At 43.3% G+C, this 27,116-nt stretch overlaps 1 protein-coding gene across 1 annotated transcript in view; it reads left to right on the forward strand.

Annotated features, from left to right (window-relative positions):
* Window positions 1-26,661, forward strand: part of LOC122798423 (RNA-binding protein 12B-like) — a 225,671-nt gene extending 199,010 nt beyond the window's left edge. Inside the window, exon 2 of the mRNA XM_044067343.1 lies at window positions 23,582-26,661. Coding sequence (XP_043923278.1) covers window positions 23,610-25,979 — 2,370 coding nt within the window. The 5' untranslated portion in view covers window positions 23,582-23,609 and the 3' untranslated portion in view covers window positions 25,980-26,661. The remainder of the gene's footprint in view (window positions 1-23,581) is intronic.
* The last annotated feature ends 455 nt before the right edge of the window (window positions 26,662-27,116 follow it).

Below are 27,116 nucleotides of genomic sequence, written 5' to 3' on the forward strand. Positions count from 1 at the left end.
GGGCTTACTTGGCAGGGAAGTGTATTCAGGGCAAATGGAACCCAAGTCAAATGCACTTGCATATCAATCAAAAAGAAATGTTAGCTGTACAGAATGCTCTGACAGCCTCCAAGGACCACATTCTTCCAGGACAATTATTGGTAAAGATAGACAACACCACTGTTATGTGGTACATAAACAAGCAGGGGGGAACCCACTCATACCCTCTCTGCAGACTAGCCATGGCTCTGTGGAGCATGGCCTTGAGCTACCAAGTGCACCTACAGGCTCAGTTCCTGCCAGGAAAGCTAAGTACACTGGCAGACGATTTAAGCAGAAATCTCATGGACCCACATGAGTGAAACTGGAACCAAAGAAGTTAAGTTGTCCCATCTCGCCTTCATTCTTGCTGTTTGAGTTCGGAGCTGATCCTCGGCTCTGACTCTGCCTACTTCTATAGCTCGAGAGCTGTTTACTGGCTTGAAGGCTAACCCTTATCCCAGAATGCCCAGCGCCAACTACCCAGATCTCGTTTGCTGCTTCATCTGCGAGGTTGCTTTATTACTGGCTCAGGCTTAGTATAGTTTTTTCTATTATAATTGTTGTTTGTTCTTAAAAATATATCAAGTTTTTGTGTAAATATAGTACTTTATCCCTTATCGCCTTTCTTGTGCGTGTTGTAGCTGTGTTGGCTGTCGCTCCATATCGTGAAGGCCTTCTGTTTCCCCTGAACTTGTTTAAATTAGAGATCCCCCTTAGGACAGCCGTTTAAATTAGAGGCTCTCCTTTCTGTTCCTTAACTGTAAAAAAAAAAAAAAAAAAAAAAAAAATTTAGTATAGTAGTGTAACATGTCTAAAGAGGCTTCAAAAAGTGTGACTCATGCTGTTAGAAAATTTCTCTGACAGATGGGCACACTAGCTGTGTTTATTGTTTAGGGGCTGTGCACCTGCAGGACTCCTGCTCTGTCATGCATTTAGTCCAAGGGTCCTGCAGGAGCACAAAAACAAATTAATCCTTTGAGGATTATTGAAACAGGATTCCCCGGCTAAAGGTTCTCAGCCTGTGAAATCCTCTAAGTCTGTCGAGCTGTTGGCTCTATCCTCGGAACCGACTCCTGGACTTGAAGAACCAAGTTTGTCGGTGCAGACTAGCATTGACAAGTCATCTCCTCCCTTGGCTCCAACTGCTAACTTGGACCCCCCCCCGAAGCCACAAGCGAGCAAGATCTCCTTTATTGGAGCTGATCCGTTCAGTGCCACATTCATCTTTATTAGGAAGTGAACGCAGTCATCGCTTTTCATTCCACTCCTCTCGATCCTCCAGGTTATCGGATCAGGACGTGGAGAGAGTAGTCAACAGGTTGCTTAAATCACAGGCCCTTGCGAAATTACTTTCCAGCCCACCTCATCAGGTTGCGGTTCCATCCGCATCGATCTCCATTCCTCCTCCGGCTACACTTAGTTCGGAGCCGGAGACCATGGACGTGCTGATAGTAGAATCGACCTCGCTGATGATCTCTCTGGTTCCGACGTCGGCTCCGATTACCTCGATTGTTCTGTCCATCGAGGGATCTGGGCACCGAAGATCTGTCGTCTCCTCAGAGGTGGGGGAAGTGGCATTGGTCCCTTGTTCGACCCCACTATCCCTCTCGGGTCTTCGGTGCAGGTTAGCTCTGCTTCCACATCGGCTTTGGAGCCTTCGCCCTCAGCACTGAGAAGGACTCCCGTTTCCTTGGAGCCGGAGCTTTCATTGCCTCGGGATTGTGACACCTTTAAGATCATGCGGAGTGTGCTGTCCCCAGTGTGCCAACCTCTGCTCCTCGTCCGGCCTAGAAGTATAGGGAACCTATGCCCCAGGACACCCCATTGGGTGACCCCTCTTCTTTCGAGGCCTCCCCTGATCAATCAAAGGAGCCTCCTCGGAAGAAGTGCAAGAGGGAAGCGCCTAGACTCCCTTGAGTCTTATCACCTCAGATACAGACCTGGATGAATCCGAAGGGTCCCCCTCTGAAGAGGTTTCCTTTTCGGACATCCTTGAAATGCTTAGGCAGAGGGGTGGCTGGTCTTCCCTAGCCCCTACCGAGGGTGAGTCTGTATACTTGGAGGCATTCGGTTCCCGACCCTCCACTTCCTGGGTGTCTCCACCTTTCAATTCACTCAGGTCTGTAGTGGCTCGAAAGGCTTGGTCAGCTCCAGATTCTGTGGAACCTATTCCGAGTAGACCAAATAAATTCATAACAGCCCCCATGACAATCAATTTCTCTCTAAAGTTGTGCCAGTTGATGCCATGGTGGTAGCAGCAGCCACCAAGAAGGAGTTGGCAGAAACTTCGTCTGTCCAGCCACCAAAGAGTCTAGGGCGATGGACAGATGTGGGAAGCGAATGTTTTCCTCTGCGACCTTCTCAGTGAGATCCCTGAATTATCTCTCTCATTTTACACGACTTCAAAGAGGTCTCCTAAAAGAGCTTGGAGATGTCCTGCAAGATCCTACAGCTGAGGGAGCATCAGCCAAAATAACGTCCCAGCTTGCGACTCTTAATTCTATAGTCAACTCCTCCATGAGGCTGATTTCCTATGCAGGCGATGTAGCGGGCAGAGCCGCAGGTACAGGAGTGGCTCTCAGGAGACATGCTTGGCTGCGGCTGTGTCAATTTCTGGAGCCCTTTCGGGCATCCTTCACAAATACTCCCTTTGATGGCTCCTCGCTTTTTAGGCCCCAGGTGAAAGACACGGTTACCAGGTGCGAGCAGGAAGGCGAAACTCTCTCTGCCGTTGGAGTCCATTTTTCCACTCCTAACAGACCTTATCACAAAGGTCAGAAGGGTGGAAAGATGTGGTTTTGGAAGTCCCAGGGACCCTTGCCTGACACACATGGTGATTTCTCCCCTAGGGGCAGAGGGGGAAACAACAACAATGGCAGATGCCACCCTCGTGGCAGAGGATGACCACAAAATCAGGGTGACAGAGAAATTTCTCTGCCAAACCCTTCCAGCATCCTTGATGGGTTGCCCGACTGCTCACCTCTGGAGGCAGTCGGCGGAAGACTTTCCCTGTACCCAAAAGCTTGGCAAAATATAACAAGAGACAAATGGGTACTATCTGTCATACCCGGAGGTTACAAAATCCCCTTTCATCAACCCCCTCTAAAGTCAAAAAAGTCCACCCCAGATGTCCCATCCAATCTAAGGGATCAAGCAGTTATTCAAGTTTCAAAACTGCTAGAAAAAAGAGCTATTCAGGAAGTCCCCACAGACCAACTAGAATCCGGAAGTTACTCGAGATTCTTTTTAGTACCAAAAAAGACGGGACTGGAGACCAATACTGGATCTCAGCAGATTGAACAAATCTGTACAAAAATTTAAGTTCCGGATGGTAACTCTTCCGTCCATTCTCCCCTTTCTGGGTCAGGACAACTGGATGTGCTCCATAGATCTTTAGGATGCGTACTACCATATCAAAGTGGACAGGTGCTCCAGGAGATTCCTTCGGTTCCGGGTAGGGGCCAGTCATCAGTTCAGAGCTTTCCCTTTGGTCTCACCACAGCCCCCAGGGTGTTCACCAAATGTATGGCAGTAGTCACGGCTCACCTGAGACGTCAAGGATTCCAGGAGTTTCCCTATCTAGATGACTGGCTCCTAACTGCTACCACCAGGCATCAACTCTTAGAGGCATGGGATTATACAATATCAACCTGCACCCAACTAGGCATTACAGTAAATTTAGAAAAATCTGCCTTGTTGCCCTGTCAATCTGTTACATACATAGGAGCAGAATTAAACACAGAACGGATGTTTGCAAAGTTACCTTGGGAAAGAGTTTTCTCTGTTCGCCAACAGGTGTAATTTCTAATGCAGAGCAGAAAGGTCCAAATCAGACATGTCCTGCAAGTTCTAGGCTGCATGGCAGCTGCCATTCTTGTACCATTAGCGTGTTACCACATGAGTCGTCCAGTGGCTTCTCTTCACGCAGTAGTCCTTCCAGGAACTACCCATGTCTCACATGATCCTGATTACAGAAACCTGCAAAAGACACCTCTCTTGGTGGATGGTCTCCCCACTGGTGACTCAGGGCAGTCCTTTCATTCAACCCCCTGCGGTAGCCACAGTGACCACGGACGCCTCCCTGATAGGGTGGGGGGGCATTATCTAGACAGGACAGTCCAAGACATGTGGCAACCTCACGAGTACCATCTGCATATCAATGTCCTAGAGATAAGAGCGATGCTCCTAGCATTGCAAGCTCTTCAAGACTGTCTTCCTTCCATGACTATTGTGATACAAACAGACATGTCAGTTGTGTGGTACATTAACAAGCAGGGCGGGACCAGGTCCTACCCCTTGTATCGAGAAGCCCTCAGGCTATGGCAATGGGTGATTTCCTCCCAACGTTTTCTGACAGCATCGCACATCCTTGGGAAATCCAGAGTAATAGCGGACAGGCTCAGTAAGGCTATCTTCATGCCTCACGAGTGGTCTTTGAATCAGGAAGTTGTGGACCTTATCCTCCACAAATGGGGCCAGCCTTGCTGCGATCTATTTGCCACCCCCCTCAACAACAAATGCAGCAGCTACTTCTCCCTGCTTCCTTTTCCAGGTCAAACCCCCAGGGACGCTCTAGTCCACAATTGGCCTCAGGGACTCCTTTATGCATTTCCCCCTTTTCCTCTAATTCTAAGACTCGTACAGAAAGCAAGATCGTTGGGTTGCAAAATGATCCTCATTGCCCCCTATTGGCCTCGACAGATACGGTTTCCGTTCCTTCACCTTCTAGACCAGCCGTTCTGGACCTAGTCAGGCAGGTTACACCAATCCCTTCAGACTGTCAAGCTCATGGCTTGGTTTCTCCACTTCCTACTTTAGCCAGGCTTCCAAGTATATCCCCAGCAGTTCACGATATTATTGTCTCCTCCCATAAGTCAACTACGAGAAGGACTTGTGCTAGCAAATTAAAAAGATTTTTTTTACTGGGCAGAATATAGAAACTTAGACCCCTTTTCAGCCCCAGTCCATCAAATTCTAGAATTTCTAGCAGAGCTTTTTCAGTCTGGTGTGGCTGCTACTACCATCAGGGTACAACTGGCAGCCATATCTAATTTTCATATTGGAATTATTAATTCTAGCATAATGTCTCATAAGCTCTGCAACGCTTTCATGAGAGGAACATCTCTTCTTAGACTCCCAATGAGGGATCCACCTCCTCCTTGGGATCTCAATTTAGTTTTGACTTCTTTGATTCTGCCTCCCTTTGAACCAGCAGATTCATGTCCCTTAAAATTTCTTTCTTGGAAAACACTTTTTCTGGTTGCTGTTACCTCAGCTATACGTGTTTCAGAACTCCAAGCACTCTGTGTTCGTCCTCCATATATGGTGTTTCACAAAGATAGAGTTTCTCTGAGAACCAACCCATCCTTCATACCAAAAGTCTGTTCAGAAAATTTAAATCAATCCATTGATCTCCCCGTCGTCTTTCCCAATTATAGCAACAAGGTAGAATACGGTGTTCACCAACTGGATGTGCACAGACAATTACATTTTTACCTCCATAGGATCAAAGAGCTAAGAAAGTCAGACCAATTATTTCTCTCCTATGCTCACAGTAAGCAAGGCCTTCCAGTTTCTAAGGTGACCTTATCCAAATGGTTATCTGACACCATTGCCTTTATCAGTTAAGGCATAAACATCTACCATCAAAACCGAAAGGTCATTCTACTAGAGCATTCACCACTTCTATAGCCTTTCAGTCTAAATTGCCCATAGACTCAATTTATGCAGCTGCCACTTGAGCAAACCCTCATAACTTTATCTCTTATTACCAAGTGGATGTGGTCTCCCGGAGCAGGGCTTCCTTTGGTTCCACTGTTCTGAAGAGTCTTCCAGTGAGCCACCCGGGGTCTTTAGGTGCTAGGGATGCTGTCCCAAACAGCAAGAACGAAGGCGAGATGGGACAACTTAACATAAAGAAGTTATGTACCTACCATGACGTTCCATGTTAGTTGTCCTTCATCTCGCTTTCTTTCTTGCGTCCCCCTCCTTCCCCCTTCCTGGAGGATTGAGAGGAGTTCACTATGGTTTCACTGGCTGATTTCCTTTTTCTTGGTTCACATGCCAGGTAATTTTATGACAGTTTACTCTGATCTGTTATTTTGGTAAATCAGTTTTAGGTTACTGGTTACTTTATATGTCTAGTGTGCGCTATCACAAATGAGATCTGGGTAGCTGACGCTGGGCATCCTGGGATAAGGGTTAGCCTTGAGCCAGTAAATAGCTGTCGAGCTATAGAAGTAGGATGAGTCTGAGCCGAGGATCTGCTCCGAACCCAAACAGCAAGAATGAAGGTGAGATGGACAACTAACATGGAACGTTATGGTTGGTACAGAACTTCTTTATATTCATGTTGAGAAACAAATGGGGGAGCCCAGATATAGACCTGTTTGCCTCCCCCCAGAACTACCAACTGGAAAACTTCTGCACAAGGCCTCCCCACAAACAAGCTTGGAAAGTGGATGCCCTGTCCTTCACCTGGAATCAGTTTATGCCTTTCCCCCTCTGCCTCTACTCCCCAAGGAATTACTTAAGATCAAACAGGACAAACCAAGGACGATACTGATTGCACCAGACTGGCCTCACCAACACTGGGTACCCCCTTTTGCGCTGTGTGTCACTGCTGGCACCATGGCACCTGCCTCAGACCCCTGCCCTGCTGTCACAGCAGGAGGTCCAGGTTCTGCACCCACAGCTTCAAAACCTGAACCTTGCAGCCTGTCTAATTACCTGATCTCTCCCTTGCCATTCCTCCATAAGCAAGTGTTTGATGTCATTCTGGAGGGAAGGAGGCCTAATACTCGAAAATCCTATGCTGAAAAATGGAAAAGATTTTGTTCCTGGAACCAGACTCGGGGGGGGGGGGGGCACAGTAGCACCCAGTTTACCTTAGATTCTTCAATACGTAACTGAGATGCTGCACAAGTGTCTTTCCTTTTCCTCCAAAATTCATGCCTCAGCCATTTCAGCTCATTGCAACACAGAACTACCCCTCTTTTTTTTTCTTTTTTTCAGCCACTGCTGAAGCAGTTCCTCAGAGGGGGCAAAAACTCAAGACCACCCAGGAGAGCCCCTACTCCAGCCTGGGACCTTAACTTTGTATTGGAAAAACTCACTCTACCTCCTTTTGAGCCAGCTGCAAATGCAGAGTTGAAATTCTTTTCTTGGAAAACAACCTTCCTTTTAGCCATCACTTCAACAAGAAGGGTGTCTGAATTACAGCCCTCATGGCAGTGGAGCCTTTCATCATTTTGCATGTGGACAGGGTGTCCCTCAGGACCAATCCCTCCTTCATGCCCAAGGTGGTATCCATTGTGGCCCTTAATCAGTCCATTCATTTGCCAACCTTTTCTAATCCACAGAACAAAGGGGAACAAATAGTGCACTCCTTAGATGTGCACAGACAACTTAGGTTTTATTTGGACAGGACTAAACCTCTCAGGAAATCTGAACAACTGCTGGTTGCATTTGCTGCAGGGGCAGAGGGGAATGCCATTTCAAAGCAAACCATTTCTAAATTGATAGGCCATTGCATTCATTTCTGCTATAAGCTCCATGGAAAACCTACCCCACAGGGGATTAGACCACATTCAACCAGGGCTGCATCTACCTTTACAGCCTTTCTCAGAGGTGTTCCTACCAAGGACATCCTAGAAGCTGCTACCTGAGGTTCTGTACATACCTTCACCAAGCATTACCATTTGCCAATTTTTTTCTAAATCCAGAGCTGGCTTTGCCATTGCAGTCTTGCAGGGCCTTATAGCTTGTCCTGATGCTATCTAATTTCCTCCTCCCATCCTTAGCTTTGGGAATTTACCCAAAAGTGATGACTGCAACAGTGAAACACGATGAACATAGTACAGTTGTGTACACTTAACATAAATATAGATGTTTGAGTGTATTCACTGTTGCAGTCCTAGTTAACCTCCCTCCAGCCCCCCTGACTTCTATTGGCTATACCTGTATTCTTGCTTTCTATGCTTAAAGCTTTTTGGTGTATTTGCTTTCTTGTTGGAGGTGCAATCTTGTGTATATATATATATATATATATATATATATATATATATATATATATATAATTGCTTCCCATTATGGGGGCACCTGACATCTGGGGCAAGAAAAACTGATGTAATGGGGTCGGCTGCATGCTTTATACCCCTGACTACCTGACATCATGGAAGATGAGAGAGCAACTGACGTAAGACCCAATACTTTGTTAATCAGGCCGACTGAGGGCTACTGCAAGCAGATAACCCAAAAGTTATGACTGCAACAGTGAATACACTCAAACAGCTACATTTATGGTAAGTGTACACAACGGTACTTTCCTTTTTTATTGTACATTACCTTGCAGTGACTTAAATCCCTTTCATAGGAATATGCATGTTTTTCATTGCTCTGGGGATCCTACTTTCCCTTTCTTTTCTGGGTATGCTGGTATATCTATATATACATTGATATATATGATCAGCAAACAGGATCTGTGGTAATTCCTGAGATGCATTTTGGATAAAGGGGAGGTGCCCAAGAGCAAAGTTTGTGACCACGAGCTTTATGGCAGAGTTGGATCAGAGGGCCGCAGCCACACCATTTCATCCGTGAGGGAAAAGGTGAAAATGAACAACACACATGGAACGTTATGGTTAAGTACATAGCCAATAAGTTTTGCTTAATTTGTTTGGCAAATTACTAATAATTTCCCTTGTTTCGCACATATTCACAGCTTTTAATAAGACTGGATTATGGATCTGACCTTAATATCCTGTCTTTTTTTCTTTCTTTTAAAACGCTTTTATTGACTTATCACTTATGGCCTAAGCAAATGTACATTTGTATAACTGAAAACCATATTGACATTTTCAATTGCAGACATTACGTATCACACATAGTCTTCTGTACAGTTTTCGTCGTTCAAACATTACATAGCTAATTCAACTAGGTCCTTCCCTTAAACCTAATTCAGCCTCCTTCAGTATATTATTCTGCATGTATTGTTCCCACAGTTCCCCTTTTTTTCTATGTAATTTGCTTCTACCATTTTCTAATTCTCACTTTCAGTTCTTCTCTGTTACTGTAGCTACTACTTTTAGTATGGTTGATTTAGACTTTGATTTCCATTTTCTAGGAATTGTGATTTTAGCAGCCACCAGTCTTGAACTTGGCAGGGCCTTGCTATGTTTAGACAATTCCAATTCTGTATCATAGCTTAGAAAATAATTTCCCTAGTTGCACCAATTTGCTTACCCAGAATTGAGAAATTTTAAAGTCTGCCAACTCATTATACTCTTAAAAATTATGTTCCCAGTTGCCTCTTTCTGCCCCATCATACCTCCATTTGTAGTCTACCTGAGGGAATTATTTTTCTTGAGGTGTAAAAATACTTATGTAGGCACTTCCAAGCAAAGAGCCTAAATTTTCTAGACTTTGCATATTTGGGAACCATACTTGTATCCTCCAATTGTTACTTTGTGAATTGCTAATCCAGTCCGTCTTCCCGATCCTTTGTAACCTCTTCTGATATTTTTTTATACTTGTGCAATATTTTATATATCCTAATCTCTTTTTAAAGAGCAGCTTTGGTTGTAGATGCTACTAAAATTGTACCAGTACTGGTGTTATTTAGGACTGCTCATTCCTTTCTCTTTGCCTAAACTCTATCAATCCTTGCTAGGGAAGACCGTCTATAGCCTGCAGTCCAAATGTATTCTTGGCTTTTTTCCATTTCGTTATATTCCTTGGTTCCTTTGCCAGTTTTCTCAAAAAAAAAAAAAAAAAAAAAAATTCCAGTCCCCTCTTGCCCATTCTGTGCAACTCTAATTGCAGTTATCCATATTGGTGGAGTCTCCTTTCTCCATTCTCTTGTTGGCTTAGTTCTTTAATACTTCTTGTTGGCTTAGTTCTTTAATACTTTCTGCCACTTTATGACTATAATATTCTGTGTGGTTATTGATGTTCTTCGTGTTTCACTGTTGCAGTCATTACAGTTGGGTTATCTGCCTGCAGGTAGCCCTCAGCCGGCCTGAATATCAAAGTCTTGGATCCCTGCGTCGGATGCTGTCTCTTCTTCCTTGACGTCAGGGGTATAAAACATGCAGCCAACGCCATTACATCAGTCTTTCTTGCTGTGCGGTGCCCGAAGCAGAAGCAGTTCGCAAGTGCCAGTCGACCGGCTGGTGAAATTTTCGTTTTCGAGTTTCAGAACCGAATTCTTCAAAAAAGCTAAGTACCCCATTTGGGATCCTTTTTCTTGCTCTAAACCGATGTCGGTAAAAGTTAACAATTGTATTACATGTGGAAAGCAAATACCTCAAAGATTTTCATTCGTACTGCCTTTCTTGCTTGAGCCCAGACCACAACGTCCCTCACTGTCGGTTTTGTGCCTTATTCAACCCCAGAACTATTAGTCATCTGTTTATTTTTGCAGCAAATTATTTTGGTACTCTGTTTAACTATCCAGAAATGGTTTCAGTAAGCCATTCGACATTCCAAAAAAACGTAAAGATAAAGACAGAGAGAGACTGGATAGGTCCAAAGCTGCCAACGACACTTCCGTTAAGCTAGTCGCCAGTTCGCCTGTACTCAGTGAGGTGCATTCGCAGTCCCTGATGCCCGCTACTTCAGATTCGCAGGCCTCTACTGAGATCCATTCGGAGTCCGGTGTGCCGTGAGATGCTTCTTTGATTATGGAACCTGTGAATGTCTCTACCTTGGGTGGGTCCGGAGCCGCTGTGCAGGCACCGGCTTCTGAGGGTGTATTCAGGCCTACAGACTTGCATTTCAAACTGACGCCATCTTCTTCTTCAAGGCCTAAAACTCAACCCATGCCTAGAAAACCGACGTCCAAACCACATGGTCAGGCCCATATGCCTAAAAAACAAATGATAAGAATGGCTGAAGACCTTACTTTAATTAGGGGAAGCCAGCCTTCTCCCTATAAGAGACTTAAAACTGATTTGCCTTCTGATTCTTCTGATCAGGGATTCTGAAATTTCTGATTCTTCTGATTATCAGGATTTGCAATTCTGATGCAGAGGATTTCATTCCCTCTACTTCCCCTACAGAAGATTTTTCCTTTGGTGAAACCTTGCACACTCCAGGGGAGCATTTCCGCTGGCAAAGCCAGGATTACTCTGACTCCAGAAAGAGGCTTAGGGAATTCTTACTCCTCCCTCAACACAGGCCTTTAGCTATCCCTCCTGTCTTGGACATTGTAGATGATGCCTTCTTGGAATCTAGCCTGGCCCCAGACACTTTACCTCCAGCTCCCAGAAAACCTGACTGGTATTACAGAGTAAAAGTAAATTAAGGCACCAAAGTTACACACTGGAAATCAGTCACTGTACTTTATTGCAGAAGACAAACGGTAAGCGCTTTTACAACTTAATGTTGCTTCATCAGACCACATCACTACAACTGATGCTTGGTTAAATACTAGGACAATTAGTATGACATCACAATTTAAAGGGATATTACTCCACTAACATAAGAACATATATCGATATCCATAAGAAAAATGCATAGAATATATAAAAAGGTGTGTATTTACACACAATAGTATTTAAAAAAGGGGAATATCATCCCTGATGGTTATTAAAAAAAAAAAAAAAATATATATATATATATATATATATATATATATATATATATATATATATATATGTATATATATATATATATATGTATGTATGTACATATACACACACATTTTGCGCACATATAACCATAATAGTACAATAAAAAATATATAAAAAACTCATATTTAGTGTTTAAGGTGCCTTGCCTTAAGGTAAGGAACTAATGAGGTGCAGCCATTCAAACCAGGATATCTATCTGCTTGTAATTTAAATTTAAAATCTGGTATTACAGAGTACCTGACTCTCACAAGTTCCTTTTTCAAGAATCCTACTGCGGACCCAGAGACCATTTCCCAAGGACTTAAAAGCATTAAGGCTACTATTGCCAAAAACCCTACCACCTCTGATAGAGATTTTAGGGCCTTGGATAGATGGGGTAAGAAGGTATACACTCCTTGAGCTCTCCAATAGCATCCGTCAGTAAGCAGGTACTAGATGTCATTCTGGAGACAAGGAGGCCTAGTACTAGAAAGCCCTATGCTGAAAAGTGGAAAAGATACTGTTCTTGAAGCCAGATTCAGGGGATGAGCACAACAGTGCCCAGCTTACTGCATAATCTTCAGTACTTAACAGAGATGCTCCATTCGTTTTTTTTTTTTTTTTTTGCTTTTTTCCCTAATCCACAGAACAAAGTAGAATGAATACTGCACTTTTTGGACATGCACAGACAACTTAGATTTTATTTGGACAGGACTAAGCCTCTCAGAAAATCTGAATAGCTACTAGTTGGCTTTGCTGCATGGGCAGAGGGCTAAGCCATTTCAAAGCAAACCATTTCTAAGTGGATAGCCCATTGCATTTATTTCTGTTATAAGCACCATGGAAAACCTACCCCACAGGGGATAACATCACATTCCACCAGGGCTGCATCTACCTCTACAGCCTTTCTCAGAGGTGTCCCTACCAGGGACATCCTAGAAGCTGCTACCTGGAGCTCTGTACATACCTTTAACAAGCATTACCACATGCCTATTTTTTCTAAATCCAGAGCTGGTTTTGCCACTGCAGTCTTGCAGGGCTTAATAGCTGGTCCTAATACTCTCTGTAACTTCCTCCTCCTTTCCTTAGCTTTGGGAATCAACTCAAATGTAATGACTACAACAGTGAAACACGAAGAACATAATACAGTTGTGTACACTTACCATAAATGTAGATGTTAGAGTGTATTCACTGTTGCAGTCCCGATTACCCTCCATCCAGCCCCCTGACTTCTCTTGGCTATACTTTTCTTCTTATTTAGTGTGTTTATGCTTTCTGGTTTATTTGTTTTTTGTTGGAGGTGTAACCTAACGTATAATTGCTTCTCAATGTTCATCGTGCATACAGCTGCAGTCATTACAGATGGGTTCTCCTGCCGTCAGGCGGGTCCTCGGTCGGCCGAATTCCAAAGTCTAGGTCCGGCGTTGGTTGTTGTCGCCTTCTTCCCTGACGTCAGTGCGACAGGGGTATATAAGACACAGCCGACGCCATTTTCTTCAGTCTTTTTTGCCGCACGGTGCCCGAAGCAGAAGCAGTTCGCAAGTGCCGGTCGGCCAGTTCTCTTGGCTATACTTTTCTTCTTATTTAGTGTGTTTATGCTTTCTGGTTTATTTGTTTTTTGTTGGAGGTGTAACCTAACATATAATTGCTTCTCATTATGGGGGCACCTGACATCTGGGGCAAGAAAAAAGGTAATGGCGTCGGCTGCTTGTTTTATACCCCCTGATGACCTGACGTCATGGAAGAAGAGACAGCATCCGACGCAACGATCCAAGACTTTGATATTCAGGCTGGCTGAGGGCTACCTGCAGGCAGATAACCCAAATGTAATGACTGCAACAGTGAATACACTCTATAACATCTATATTTATGGTAAGTGTACACAACTGTACTTTCTCTTTAAAGATCTGCATCCACAGTCCCAGTTTCTTTTTATTTCTTGCCCTGCCCCATTTTATCATCCTTTTCCGCTTTGAGTTATAGCTTTCTGCATGTGCTTGCTTGTGTATAGGAACCTTAACTCTGTATAGCTCTGCAATAGCCCTTCAAATTAGGTAATCCCAAACCTCCTAGACCTGTTTGAAGGATCAACGTATCCCAGTTTACTCTTTCTCTTTCACTCTTTCTTAGGAAGAAAATCCTTCAACTCTTTAATTGCTGTCTGCAGCTTCTCCTTTGGTTGATACAAATATGCCTGACCTGTGTATCAAACTAAAGGGGCTTCAGCACTTTTTTCCCTCCTAGCTTCCAAACTTCCACAGGAATACCTTCTGTTCCCGAAGACTTACCTATAGATTGATTATACATCACCATTTTTATCTCCTCTTCTCCTATTCTGTTAATAGAGCATCATCTGCCTCTAACCTTGGAATGTTTAATTCTTCCGTATTTCCATTCATATTTTTTCTTGATTTCCACATTTCTCTGCTTCATACAGATTTTCATTCCAAAATATTTCTACAGGATCTCTGGATGTTCTTCGTGTTTCACTGTTGCAGTCATTACATTTGGGTTATCTGCTTGCAGGTAGCCCTCAGTCGGCCTGATTAACAAAGTCTTGAGTCCTGTGTCGGTTGCTGTCCCTTCTTACATGATGTCAGGTCATCAGGGGTATAAAACATGCAGTCGACACCATTACATCAGTCTTTCTTGCCGCCTGAAGCAGAAGCAGTTCGCAAGTGCCGGTTGGCCGACTCCTGAAATTTTAGTTTTCGGGTTTCAGATCCGAAGTCTTCAACTAAAGCTAAGTACTTTGTTGGGTAAACTTTTTCTTGCTCCTTACCGATGTCAGTAAAAGTTAATAATTGCATTATTTGTGGAAAGCAAATACCTCAAGGATTTTCATTCGTACTGTGTTCCTTGCCTAGGCCCTGACCACGACGTACCTTGCTGTCGGTTTTGTGCTTTATTTAATCAGCGAACTATCCATCATTGGTATATTTCTGCCTCTAAATATTTCGGTTCTCTTGTTTCTTTATCCAGAAATGTTGTTGGTTAGCCATCCGACTACTGGGATTCCGAAAAAAAGCAAAGATAAAGACAGAGACAGGCCACTGTGGTCCAAAACTGCTGACGACGCTTCTCCTAAGCCAGTCGCCAGTTCGCCGGTACACAGTGAGGCCCTTTTGCAGCCCCCGATACCCACTATGTCTGATTTGCAGGCCTCTACTGAGAGCAATTCGGAGTCCGTTATGCCGCAAGATGCTTCAACTATGGAACCTGCGGATGTCTCTGCCTTGGATGGGTCCAGAGCCGCTGTGCAGGCACCGGCTTCTGAGGGTGTATTCAGGCCTACAGACTTTCATATTAAACCGCCTCCTTCTTTACTTAGGCCTAAGTCTCGATCCATGTCTAAAAAAACTGATGCCCAGGCCACATTCTCGGGTGTCTAGGCCTAAAAAACAATTTATAAGAATGGCTGAAGATCTAATAACTCTAATCAGGGGTAGCCAACACCCCCCCCCCCCCCCTCTAAGAGGCCTAGGACTGAAGTTGATTATGAATCTTCTGATCAGGATTCTGTTTTTTCTGATTCTTCTGATCTGGATTTGCCCTTATCTACTTATAAAGATTCTGATGCAGAGGACTCCATTCCCTGTGCTTCCCCTCCTGAGGATTTTTCTTTTGGGGAAACCTTACATACTCGACGGGAGCATTTCAGCTGGAGCCAGGATTTTTCTCCTACCTCAACATAGGCCTTTAGCTATTCCTCCTGTACTGGGCATTGTTGATGCCTTTTCGGAATCTAGTTTGGCCCCTGATTCCCTGCCTCCTGCTCCCAGAAAACCTAACCGGTACTACAGGGTCCTCGAGTCCCACACGTTCTCTTCAAAAATCCTATTGCAGATCTAGAGACTATTTCACAGGGGCCCAAGGGCATTAAGGCTTCTGCTGCTAAAAATCCTACCCCTTCTGATAGAAACTCCAGGGTGCTGGATAGATGGGGTAAGAAGGTTTACACTTATGCAACCTTGGCCATTGGGGCTCTAAACTGCCAGTTTCATATGCTGAAGTATCAGCAACATGCTATTGTACTGATTAAACAGAAAATGATGTTTGATTCCTGACTGTGTGGAAAATAAAGAATGACAGCATTTAATGCATTTTGCTGAACTAGTTGGAAAACATACTTTGCAATGTGGTTTTTGATGCAGGACTGCTGTTACTGGGTCTGTGCTCAGAAGGCATGCTAGGCTTAAGGAGCAATCTTTGCCTGATCATGTTAAAGCTAAATTGTTGGATGCTCCTTTAAATCATGACCGCCTGTTTGGCAACAAGGCTGAGGAAGTTCTTAAAAAGATGGAAGATAAAGCTAAATCTATGCAAACTGTTACACAATTTCAGCCTCCTAGATTTAGTAGGCACTGGCCCTCTAAGAATTGGTCCTTTCCAGCCCCTTCCAGGTCTTCTCAAGCCAAACCCAGGCATAGCAAATTACCCCAGGTTTCAGTCCCAGGGGACACACAGAACTAATCAGTGGGGGGCCTCCACTTCCAAATCTGGGAATAATAAGACCCCCCCCCCCCATGGTAAACTGTCTCAGTGACTTCCTTTTAAAATTTCCAAGCACTTATCAGCTGACTGCCCCTTTTGGGGAAAGCTTGCTCTTCATGCAAAGAATTGGGAACTCATTACCCAGGACAAATGGGTTTTAAATATAGTGTTCTAGGGATACCGATTTCATTTCCACACATTGCCAGCACCAGGTGGATGGCCGGACCTACCCCCAAATCAGTGGGCAGAGGCCCAAAAACAAGTGCTTTCTCTCTTAAGCATGGGGGCTATTCAGCTGGTACCAGAAGAGGAAAAGGGACAAGGTTTCTACTCGAGACTTTTCTTCGTACTCAGAAAAGACGATTCATGGCGTCCTATCCTGGACCTGTCTACTCTAAACACCTTTTTGGAGATTCCAAAATTCAAGATGCTGGCTTTTCACCAATTACTTCCTATGCTAGCAAAGATGCCTGGTTGGCAACACTAGATTTAAAAGAAGCATACCTGCTCATCCCAATCAAGGAATTTTGCAGAAGATACTGACGCTTCAAAGCAGGCTACACGCACTATCAGTTCTCTGCACTGCCCTTTGGCTTATCTACTGCGCCCTGGGTATTCGCAAAGTGCCTAGCTCCAGTTATTGCATTTTGCAGGCAAAGAAATATTCAAATATACCCATACCTGGACAATTGTCTAATTCAGGCAGAAAGCCAGGACATGCTTTTGAATCATCTGGCCTTTTTAAAAAGGGTTCTAACTTGTCCGGGGTACACCATAAATGAAAATAAATCACACCTGGTTCCCTGTCAAATTATATTCCTGGGAGCAAGCTTGAATAAGATGGCTTACCTCACGCCAGAGAAACAAATTAATTTGACAACCTACTTCAAATAAGTGGCCACAAAAACCCTGCTATCCAAATACTGCAAACCTTGGGGTTCATGGCCTCCTGCTTTCTTCTAATTCCATATGCAAGACTGCATATGAGGAAACTACAGTGGTATCCAAAAAGCCTATGGTGTCAACATTCTCAAGACCTCGAAACAATGATTCCTATCAAACTTGCCTACACCTAGAGTTCCTTTGGGCAGAGGCCTGCCACCAAAACAAGGGACTACCTTTCACACCACTCCCTGCTGCCCAAACCCTAACAACAGATGCATCAGACTATGCATGGGGGGGCTCACCTGGCAGAAGTGCATTCAGGGCAAATGGAACCCAAGTCAAATGCACCTGCATATCAATCAAAAAGAAATGTTGGCTGTACAGAATGCTCTGACAGCTTTCAAGGGCCACATTCTTCCAGGACAACTAACAGTAAAGGCGGACAACACCACTGTTATGTGGTACATAAACAATCAGGGGTGTACACATTCTTACCCCCTCTGCAGACTAGCCATGGCATTGTGGAATACAGCCTCGAGCTACCAAGTGCACCCTTAAGCTCAGTTTCTGCCAGGAAAATTAAATACACTGGCAGATGGACTAAGCAGAAAGCTCATGGACCCACACAAGTGGAAACTGGAACCAAGGATTTTCAACATGTTGACAAGGAAATGGGAGAGCCCAGATATAGACCTGTTTGCCTCTCCCCAGAACTACCAATTGGACACATTTTGCACAAGGACTCCCCACAAACAAGCCTGGAAAGTGGATGCTCCTATCAGTTTATGCCTCCCCCCCCCCTTCTGCCCCTGCTTTCAAAACTACTACTAAAAATCAAACAGGACAAACCAAGGATGATTTTAATTGCTCCAGACTGACCGTGCCAACACCGGTACCTCCTCCTGTGCAGTGTGCCACTTATCTCCATGGCACCTGCCTCAGACTCTCCTTCCCTGCTGTCTCAGCAGGAGAACCAGATTCTGCACCCTCAGCTAATAACACTGAACCTTGCAGCCTGGCTAATTACCTAAATCTCTCCTTTACCATCCCTCAGCAAACCTGTGATGGATGTTATTTTAGAGGCAAGGAGGCCTAGTACTAGAAAATCTTATGCTGAAAAATGGAAAAGATTCTGTGCCTGGACCCAATCTCAAGGGATGAGCACAGCAGCGCCCAATTTACCTCAGATTTTACAATACTTGACTGAGATGCTTCACAAGGGCCTGTCTTTGTCCTCCATTAAAATCCACACCTCAGCCATTTCAGCTTATTATAACACAGAACCACCCCTCTTCTCTCATCCACTGCTCAAGCAGTTCCTCAGTGGGGCCAAAAAATTGAGACCACCCAGGAGAGCTCCAATCCCAGCCTGGGACCTTAACTTTGTCTTGCAGAAACTCACTCAACCTTCTTTTGAGCCAGCTGCTACTGCAGTCTTAAAATTTCTGTCTTGGAAAGCAGCTTTCCGTTTAGCAATCGCGTCCGCTAGAAGGGTATCTGAATTACAGGCCCTTATGGCAGTGGAGCCTTTCATCATCTTTCATACGGACAGGGTGTCCCTCAGAACCAATCCATCCTTCATGCCCAAGGTGGTATCCAGTGTGGCTCTTAATCAGTCAATTCATTTGCCAGCCTTCTTTCTCAATCCACAGAATAAAGGGGAACAGATACTGCATTCCTTAGATGTGCACAGACAACTTAGATTCTACTTGGACAGGACTACACCTCAAAGGAAATCTGAACAACTGCTGGTGGCATTTGCTGCAGGGGCAGAGGGGAAGGCTATTGTAAAGCAAACCATTTCTAAATGGATAAGCCCATTGCATTCATTTCTGCTCAAGCACCATGGAAAACCTACCCCCCAGGGGATCAGACCTCACTCCACCAGGGCTGCATCTACCTCTGCAGCCTTTCTCAGAGGCATCCCTGCCAGGGACATCCTAGAAGCTGCTACCTAGAGTTCTGTACATTTTCACCAAGCATTATCATTTGCCAATTTTCTCTAAATCCAGAGCTGGCTTTGCCACTGCAGTCTTGCAGGGCCTTATAGCTGGCCCTAATGCTATCTAAATTCTTCCTCTCAACCGTAGCTTTGGGAATCTACCCAAATTTAATGACTGCAACAGTGAAACATGAAGAACATAGTACAGTTGTGTACACTTACATAAATGTAGATGTTAGAGTGTATTCACTGTTGCAGTCCTGGTTACCCTCCCTCCAGCCCCCTAACTTTTGGCTATACCTCTACTTTCTTTTTCTATGGTTAAAAGCCTTTTTGGTGTATTTGCTTTTTTGTTGGAGGTATATCCTTAATTGCTTCCCATTAGGGGGGCATCTGACATCTGGGGCAAGAAAAACTGATGTAATGGCATTGGCTGCATGTTTTTTACCCCTGACAACCTGACGTCATGGAAGAAGGGACAGCAACCGACGCAGGACCCAAGACTTAATCAGGCCGACTGAGGGGTACTTGCAAGCAGATAACCCAAATGTAATGACTGCAACAGTGAATACACTCAAACTACTACATTTATGGTAAGTGTACACAGTTTTACTTTATTTTCCTTGTTATAGGCTTCCCAAGCTTGGTCACAATCATTTTTACTTTCTGTTGCCTGATCTATTATGCTAAAAACTTTTATTCCATGGAGTTATTTGCAAAAAAATAGTTGCTTAACAGATGTCTTTCTAAACTCCTGCATATTGTCCAGGTAGTACCTTATTTCCTCTTTAGCACTTTGCAGTCGTTTTTCTTTGGTTCTGAGAGATTCTAACTATTCTGCAATACTTTTAACCTTGGTCAGTCCCTCTAAATTATCATTACTTCTTAACCATATCTCTCTCTCATTTCTATCCTGTTTTTAAACTCCACTTTCATTTTTATTCCACCGACCTTAATATTCTGTCTTAATCCAAACAGACTGTCTGGTTAACTATATTCACATATTCATTTCTAGTTCTCCACAGATGTAAGTTAACAGCGCAGGGATACTTGATAATGCTGACTGACCTCCTTGGAGCAGTCTGAACATTTTGGGAGTAAAGTGTGTTGTGTATGTAGGTTTGCTTAGCTAGCTGATTAGCATGTAAGGAAATGTATCCAATTTGTAGTTTGTACCTGGTCTATCATATAGGATCTGTGAATTTTAAGAACAGTCTGTATTTTCTCCCAAGTTGTTTTTGAGTTGTCTCTGAACCAGTCCTCTTCGTTTGGAGCAGAAATCAAAGAAGGAACTCTTCCCACTCTGAAATGTACCAGCAGATCTTACCCTGAAGCAAAGTCAGTAGTTCAGGAATACTGAGCAGATTTTCGTCTTTGCTCTGAGGAGGAAGTGTCTGACTGTAAATAATTTATGCCTTTCCAAGTGGAGTGTAAGCTATATCACCCTTTGTCATCAGACTGACAGTGAACTGCTTTAAAAGTATATAATTGCTTGCAGTGTTTACTTAAAGTTAGTTTCCTTTGTTCTTGGTTGTCCTCTACTCTCACCTTCAACTCTTGTGCTCTATTAATTGGGCAGCTTTCAGCCGTTGATGCTGCATGATGGGGTATTTGGTACATGTAAGTTTAAATATTCAACTTTCTAATTTTCCAATCTTTGAATATCTCGTCACCTTTCTTCTTAGTGGGGTTTACTGCTTGGGATTCACCCTTGGTTATTGAACCCAGTGTGGTAGGTCCATAATGACAGATATACAAGTTTTTAGAACTCTGGTGGGTTGCTACTACACACCTTGTGTTCTCACTGACTTAACCTTGACTCTTGGAGTTCCTGTAGCTTGGGCAGGTAAATACTTTAAAAATTGCTCAAGTGTAGATGTTAGATTATCATTGTTTTTCTGGATATGTAGGAATTACACAGGTTCATAGCTTCATACTAGGCTATTTGCCCTAGGGCATTTATAAGCCTAGCCAGAGTGTGTTTGGCTTTCGCCACCCATTTTAAATGAATTTTGCTATGCCCTTTTTCGAGGTTAGTATACTGTGCCTCTGTTTAACAGTGACACAGAAGTGATACCTAGGATAAACCTACAATCTCCCATCCACTCATCAAGATTCCTCTTGAAAAGAGTCAATGAGGGACTCTGCCTAACCTGGACTGGGATTTTATTCCAGAGTGAAGGGAGCCTCTGGGTTATGAATCTGTCCCTCCAGCATGTCCTATTTATTTCAGTGCTGAGGTTCAAGTCTCTCGAGCGCGTAGCTCGATGGGATTTGGATTTTCTGAGGTGCAGCATGTTCATTAATTCCGGGTTGGACATAGCTTTATACGTCAAGCACAGATTGCCTCTGAGCAGACGGTATGCCACTGAGTAGAGCTGGAGTTTCTTTAACCGGGCAGCATATGGCATCTGTTTGAGCCCTTTGATCCTCTTGGTGAGGTACTTTTGGGGTCTTTGCAGTATCTGCAGGTGTCTGGTAAGGTACATCCCAAAAGGGGCATTGTACTCAATTATGGGCCTGATGAGGGATGAGTAAAGAGGCACGATGACCTCCCCTGATCTAGATGTGAATCCCTTCATGATTAGGTGGGCTATATAAAATGTTTTTCTAACCACTTTGGCCACGTGGTTTTCAAATGAGAGATTGCTGTCAACTTGGGTCCCCAGGTCCCTGATTACTTCTTCCGTACTTAATGGATTACCACCTATGTGGTAATTTGTGGGCACTTTGTTTTTGCCAAAGGGGATGACTATACACTTTTTGGCGTTTAGCTTGAGGCCATGGCTCTGGCACCTGTTGTCTGTTTCTATGAGGCCCTTTTGTAGGATACTTTTGTCGGCTGGAGAGTCGATTATGGCACCTAGTTTGCAGTCATCTGCGAACTTGGTCAGCCACTGTCCTTCAGTGTTGGCCTGTACTTCCAAGAAATATATACCGAACAAGGGAGGTCCCAGGACTGAGCCTTGTGGGACGCCACTTGTAACTGGTTTGGAGTCTGACATGGCTCCAGCAATTCTAACTATGTGGGTTCTGTCCTTGAGCCAGTTTGCAACCCATCTAGTGACATAGGGGTTTATATTTAAGCTGGTGAGCTTATCTATAATGCCCGAGTAGGGTACTGTATCGAAGGCTTTTGCGAGGTCCAGGTAGGCTGTGTGGACCACCTTCCCCTTGTCAATGGCCTTGGTGAGTGTTTCAAAGAAATCGACCAGCTGCCTAATTATAGAGGAGAGTGGTGAGCTCAAGGGGGCGTAGTTTTATCTCTGGCTTTTGAAATTATGGTGTGTGCCACAATTTGGTGCACATGCTTCGAATTGTGATGTGTTAAAGTACAGAGCTCTCAGTGAAGAGTTTGAGCCCAGGTCTAGGATCGTGTAAGGAAGCGGGCCCCTTTTATATTTGAATCCACTGTACACAGTCATTTTATCTGGTATATAACAAAACCCTGAAATTCTTGCATGTTGGATTAAGACTTAAATTCACTGAAAATGCCTGTAACTTCTACTCGGCACTGTTGAAATTCATTAACCAGGGAATTTACAGATTTTTTCTACGAAAGCCGAATTGCAAACAAGTACACTGAGATGCAGAGAGAGCCCTCTGCTTAGGCACTATTAAAATCGTAGAAGTGAATGGATAGTGGGTCTTACATTGGACTCAAATTAGAGACCTGTAGTATTCCAAGGATATGATAACTCAGAATAAAACAGATTAGCTGAAATCTTAACGGGAACACAATGTGTAGTGGGTGCAAGCCATATTGAAAAAGCTAAACCATGTCAGCCTCTTTCAAACAGTTCTGGGGATAAGTTATGAAATACTACTGATTGATGCTGAGGGCATTAATATATTGTTTAGAAAATCAAGGTACAACAGAAATTTTATGACTAAAACTTTCCTTTTAGTAGTACTTTGAATTTGTTTATAAGTCAGTCTCTTATTCTTCTGGAAGCCTTCTTGCCCCCATAGTACTGGAAAAAAGTGTTCTTTAGGTCATTTTATTTATTTATTTATTATACGATAGTGTGATTGTTGTCTCTTGCAAAAACTGTATTGCCATGACGTGGTAATGTTTTCCTACCTGTTGTGGTTGGTATAACGAATGGGCTGTTTTAATTCTGAGTATTCGTTGTTTTGCTGGGAGTGTTTTAAAAACTGAAGTCTTTGTAGTCGAGGTGATAGAGACTTCAAGTTGTAGTTTATGCTAACATACAGTATCAATCTTAGTTGCATTGAAAGTATTTCACTAATAGTGTACCTGGGCTGTAAAAATGATGCATATCTGGCTAGGATGCTTACATTGTAATTAAAAATCCTTTACATTGACTTGGTTTGAAGTCCATTCCCCCCACTCTGGCACATGTGCATTCTGTGTAGGTGAAGCTAGTCATTTGATGTTAACTTTGTGGTGCATTGGGCTTTTATGACATTTGTTACTTATGAAGTCTGAGGTTGCAGGTAAACTCAAAGGTTAATATTTCAGTTGCATTGTTTTATTTCAGTAAGCTGATTTTATGTGGGCTTGTTTCTAAAATGTCAGATTTATAGATGCGATGTGTGGAATTTTTGTAAAATGGCCTCCAAGTTGGGGTATTTATCACAATGTGTGCCTTTTTGTCTGCAGGTAATTATTGCTGTTGATTGAGATCAGCATGGCTGTAGTCGTCCGCTTGGTTGGGCTCCCAGTTAGTGCTGGGGCACGAGATATTCGCCATTTCTTCACAGGACTGTCTATTCCTGATGGTGGAGTGCACATAATTGGTGGAGAAGAAGGGGAGGCTTTCATTAGATTTGAAAGTAGTAAAGATGCACGACGTGCTCTTAGCCGTTCAGAAGGAATTGTTCAAGGGGCAAAAATGCTTCTTTACCCAAGCAGTGAATCCGAGCTGGAATATGCAGTACAATCGAGTCGCAGACATGTGGAGCGTGCAGAAAAAGATCCCTCTAAAAAATCTGGAGTTAGTAATGCTGAAGTAGAGGATAAACTGTCGACTATAGTTGCAGCAATTAAGCATGGCATAAGTAAGACTAGTTATGGTAATTCGTACCCAGACACTGGTTTAAGTAGTAGCAGCTCAAGGTATTCTTCAGCTAAGTCGGGACATGACCAATCAAGAAAGGACTCCGTTAAAGTAACAAAGGCGGGCTATTTATGGTTACTCGGCATGCCATACTCTGTCACAGAAACTGAAATCAAGGAGTTTTTTCATGGACTGCATGTCGGTGGCATTATGATGCTTAAAGATCATGTGGGTCGCAATAACGGAAAGGGTTTAGTTAAATTTGATACTGCTGAAGATACTGTGGAAGGACTCAAACGTCACAAACAATATATAGGGAACAGATTTGTGGAGATATTTTTAGCTTCTGAAGAAGACTGGGTACTTGAAGGTGGTACTGTTGAGTCTGCTGTATATGATGATTATTCAAGGAAACGACATAGATCTCCTCGTATGTCTCGTAGCTATAGAAGGTCTTCAAGTCTTTCAAGGTCACGATCACCCAGGAGATACAGGTCTCGGTCCCGTTCCCGGTCACCCAGGAGATACAGATCTCGATCTCGTTCCCTTAATGAAGACTATACTGTTCATTTGAAAAATTTATCCTATAGTATTGATAGGAGGGATGTAATGAAATTCTTCAAAGTTAAAAACCTAGCAGAGGATCAGATAAAGTTTATATATGACCACAAAAATAACAGAACAAGGGAGGCTTTTGTAGAGTTTAAACATAAAGATGATTATGTTGAAGCACTTCGTCATCACAAGGATATGCTTGCCACTCGTCCTGCTTTTGTATTTCCTAAAGCAAAAACAGCAATGTTGGAGTTGGTTAGGTTTGGGTTTAAACTGGAAAAAACAGATTACAGGGATAGAGAGAGGAGCGGTTCACATGAAAAGTTTCATTCAGATGAAAAAAACTGCATATATGTTAGAAACCTTCCATGTGATGCCACTAAAGAGGATGTGCGAAAACTGTTTGATGAATTTGAACTTGCAAGTAGTGACATTCATTTACTTGTTGACAGTGCTGGAATTGGGCTGGGAGAGGCAGTAGTGAAATTTAAATCTGAAAAGCTTGCAATCGAAGCTGAGTTGTTGTATAATCGTCGAATTTTCTTGGGGACAGAAGTATTGCTTCGATTGATTACTGAACAGCAGATGAAAAAATTTGGCATCAGTACTTCCACAATAGAACAAAAGAATGACAAACGAGAGTATGATCGTACTGATGCTAGCCACCGTAGCTCTCCAGGACTTGCCAGGACTTACGATGTGACAGGAGCTGCCAAAACTGTTGATGATGTAGGACAGTCCAGACCCTTTGAAGCTCCTGTGCCCCCGAGACCCTTTGAAGCTCCTTTGCCCCCGAGACCCTTTGAGGGTCCTATGCCCCCAAGACCCTTTGAAGGTCCTATGCCCCCGAGGCCTTTTGAAGCTCCTTTGCCCCCAAGACCCTTTGAGGCTCCTGTGCCCCCTAGGCCTTTTGAAGCTCCTGTGCCCCCGAGGCCCTTTGAGGGTCCTTTACCCCCCTTTGAGGGACCTGTGCCCCCGAGGCCCTTTGAGGGACCTGTGCCCCCGAGGCCCTTTGAGGGACCTGTGCCCCCGAGGCCTTTTGGAGGCCCTGTGCCCCCAAGGCCCTTTAATCCACCTGGACCTGCTGGAATGTATCCTCCTCATAATTTCAGACCACCAATTCCTAAAGCAGATCCTTATCGATTTGATGTTGGAAAACGTATGGATAATGGAGGATTCAGGCCGCCACCCCGTAATCCTTCGGTAAATGTTGATGGATTGACTACTGTAAAGTTGGATAATCTGCCATTCAAAGTCAGCATGGAAGAAATTTTAGATTTTTTTCATGGTTATGCCATAATACCTGAGACTCTTAGTGTAGAATCCCATCAGTCAGGAGCAAGAGCTGTAATTTCCTTAAGAAATTATACAGAAGCTATTTCAGCTGTTCAGGAATTGAATGAAAAACCCATTGGCTTGCGCAAAATCCGAGCCAGTTTTTATTGAGCAAGGATGTGGAAGTTGAAATGACTTTATATAAAGACTACTTCAGTAGATAGCATGATAAAAACATTCCTGTTTGTTGCCCTGAAATGATTTAAGGATGTCATTTTTATGTTAAAAATGGTTTACGAAATGTAAATGGCTTTTTTTCCTGAAACTGCTTTCATTTTTGTGTGATGTGATACTTTCATCTTTAAAGATCAACCTGTGTGCTTTTTGTTTTTATATGCTCAGAACAAGAATAATGCTGATCTGTTTGTAGTATATAATTCTGAGTGATAAACTTTTCTTTGCAGAACACCACATGTAAGAGTGTTTTTACAGCTGAGCTTTTGGATTAAATTTAAGCAAGTTTGGATGTTTAGTTGTATGAGAGCCATAACATTCTTGCTTTTGACTGTACCTTAATGTGGAGGTTGAAGAACTTGGTTTACTTGTAAAAATGGGTTATCAGACCAAGCTAGCAACTTGCGATCTGGGATGAAGAGCTTCATTTTTGTCGACCACTAGGACTGAAACTGCAGTCTTTCATCCAGCTCAACGTTGAAGACTTTCCAAAGCTTAATTAGCCCCTCCCATTTATAATGCTCTGTCATATAATTTCCAAATCTCTCTTGCTTCTTGTCAGTCACATAAAAGAAAAATGTCTCAAAAGTAAATTTATAAAGGATGTGTTTTCTGAAGAGTTTATGTTTTTGATTGTACTGTGTTGTCCAGCCTTTTGTTCAAGTCGGACCATTGTAATTATTTTTTTAAATAGGCTACTTTTATATAAGATGTGCCATTTACAACAATACCATTTCATTTTTGCTGCATGTCTGCTGTTTTTTTTTTTTTTTTGAACATAGCAATTTGCTACTGAGCTGTAGATGATCTAAGCTGTCTGGTTACCTTTATTGTCTAGTTAGTGCAGTGGTTGGCCAAGGTAGATTTCATTCTTTGTCAGGTGTGTTTTGCTGTCTTAATCGTTTATTTGTTGAGAATGCAATGTGGAGCCTTTAACTGTGGACACAAAATTATACCTCATTTCATGTACGTTTACATGATTTCTTTGTTGGGCTGGAAGTAAAAAAGATGGATATGTGACTAAAGAAAAGAGAACAAATTAGTTTGTGTATGTTTAAAAGGGACCTTTGACTT

Source organism: Protopterus annectens, chromosome 3.part1, assembly GCF_019279795.1.
Source record: "Protopterus annectens isolate FY-2018-M chromosome 3.part1, PAN1.0, whole genome shotgun sequence".
NCBI lineage: Eukaryota > Metazoa > Chordata > Ceratodontiformes > Protopteridae > Protopterus > Protopterus annectens.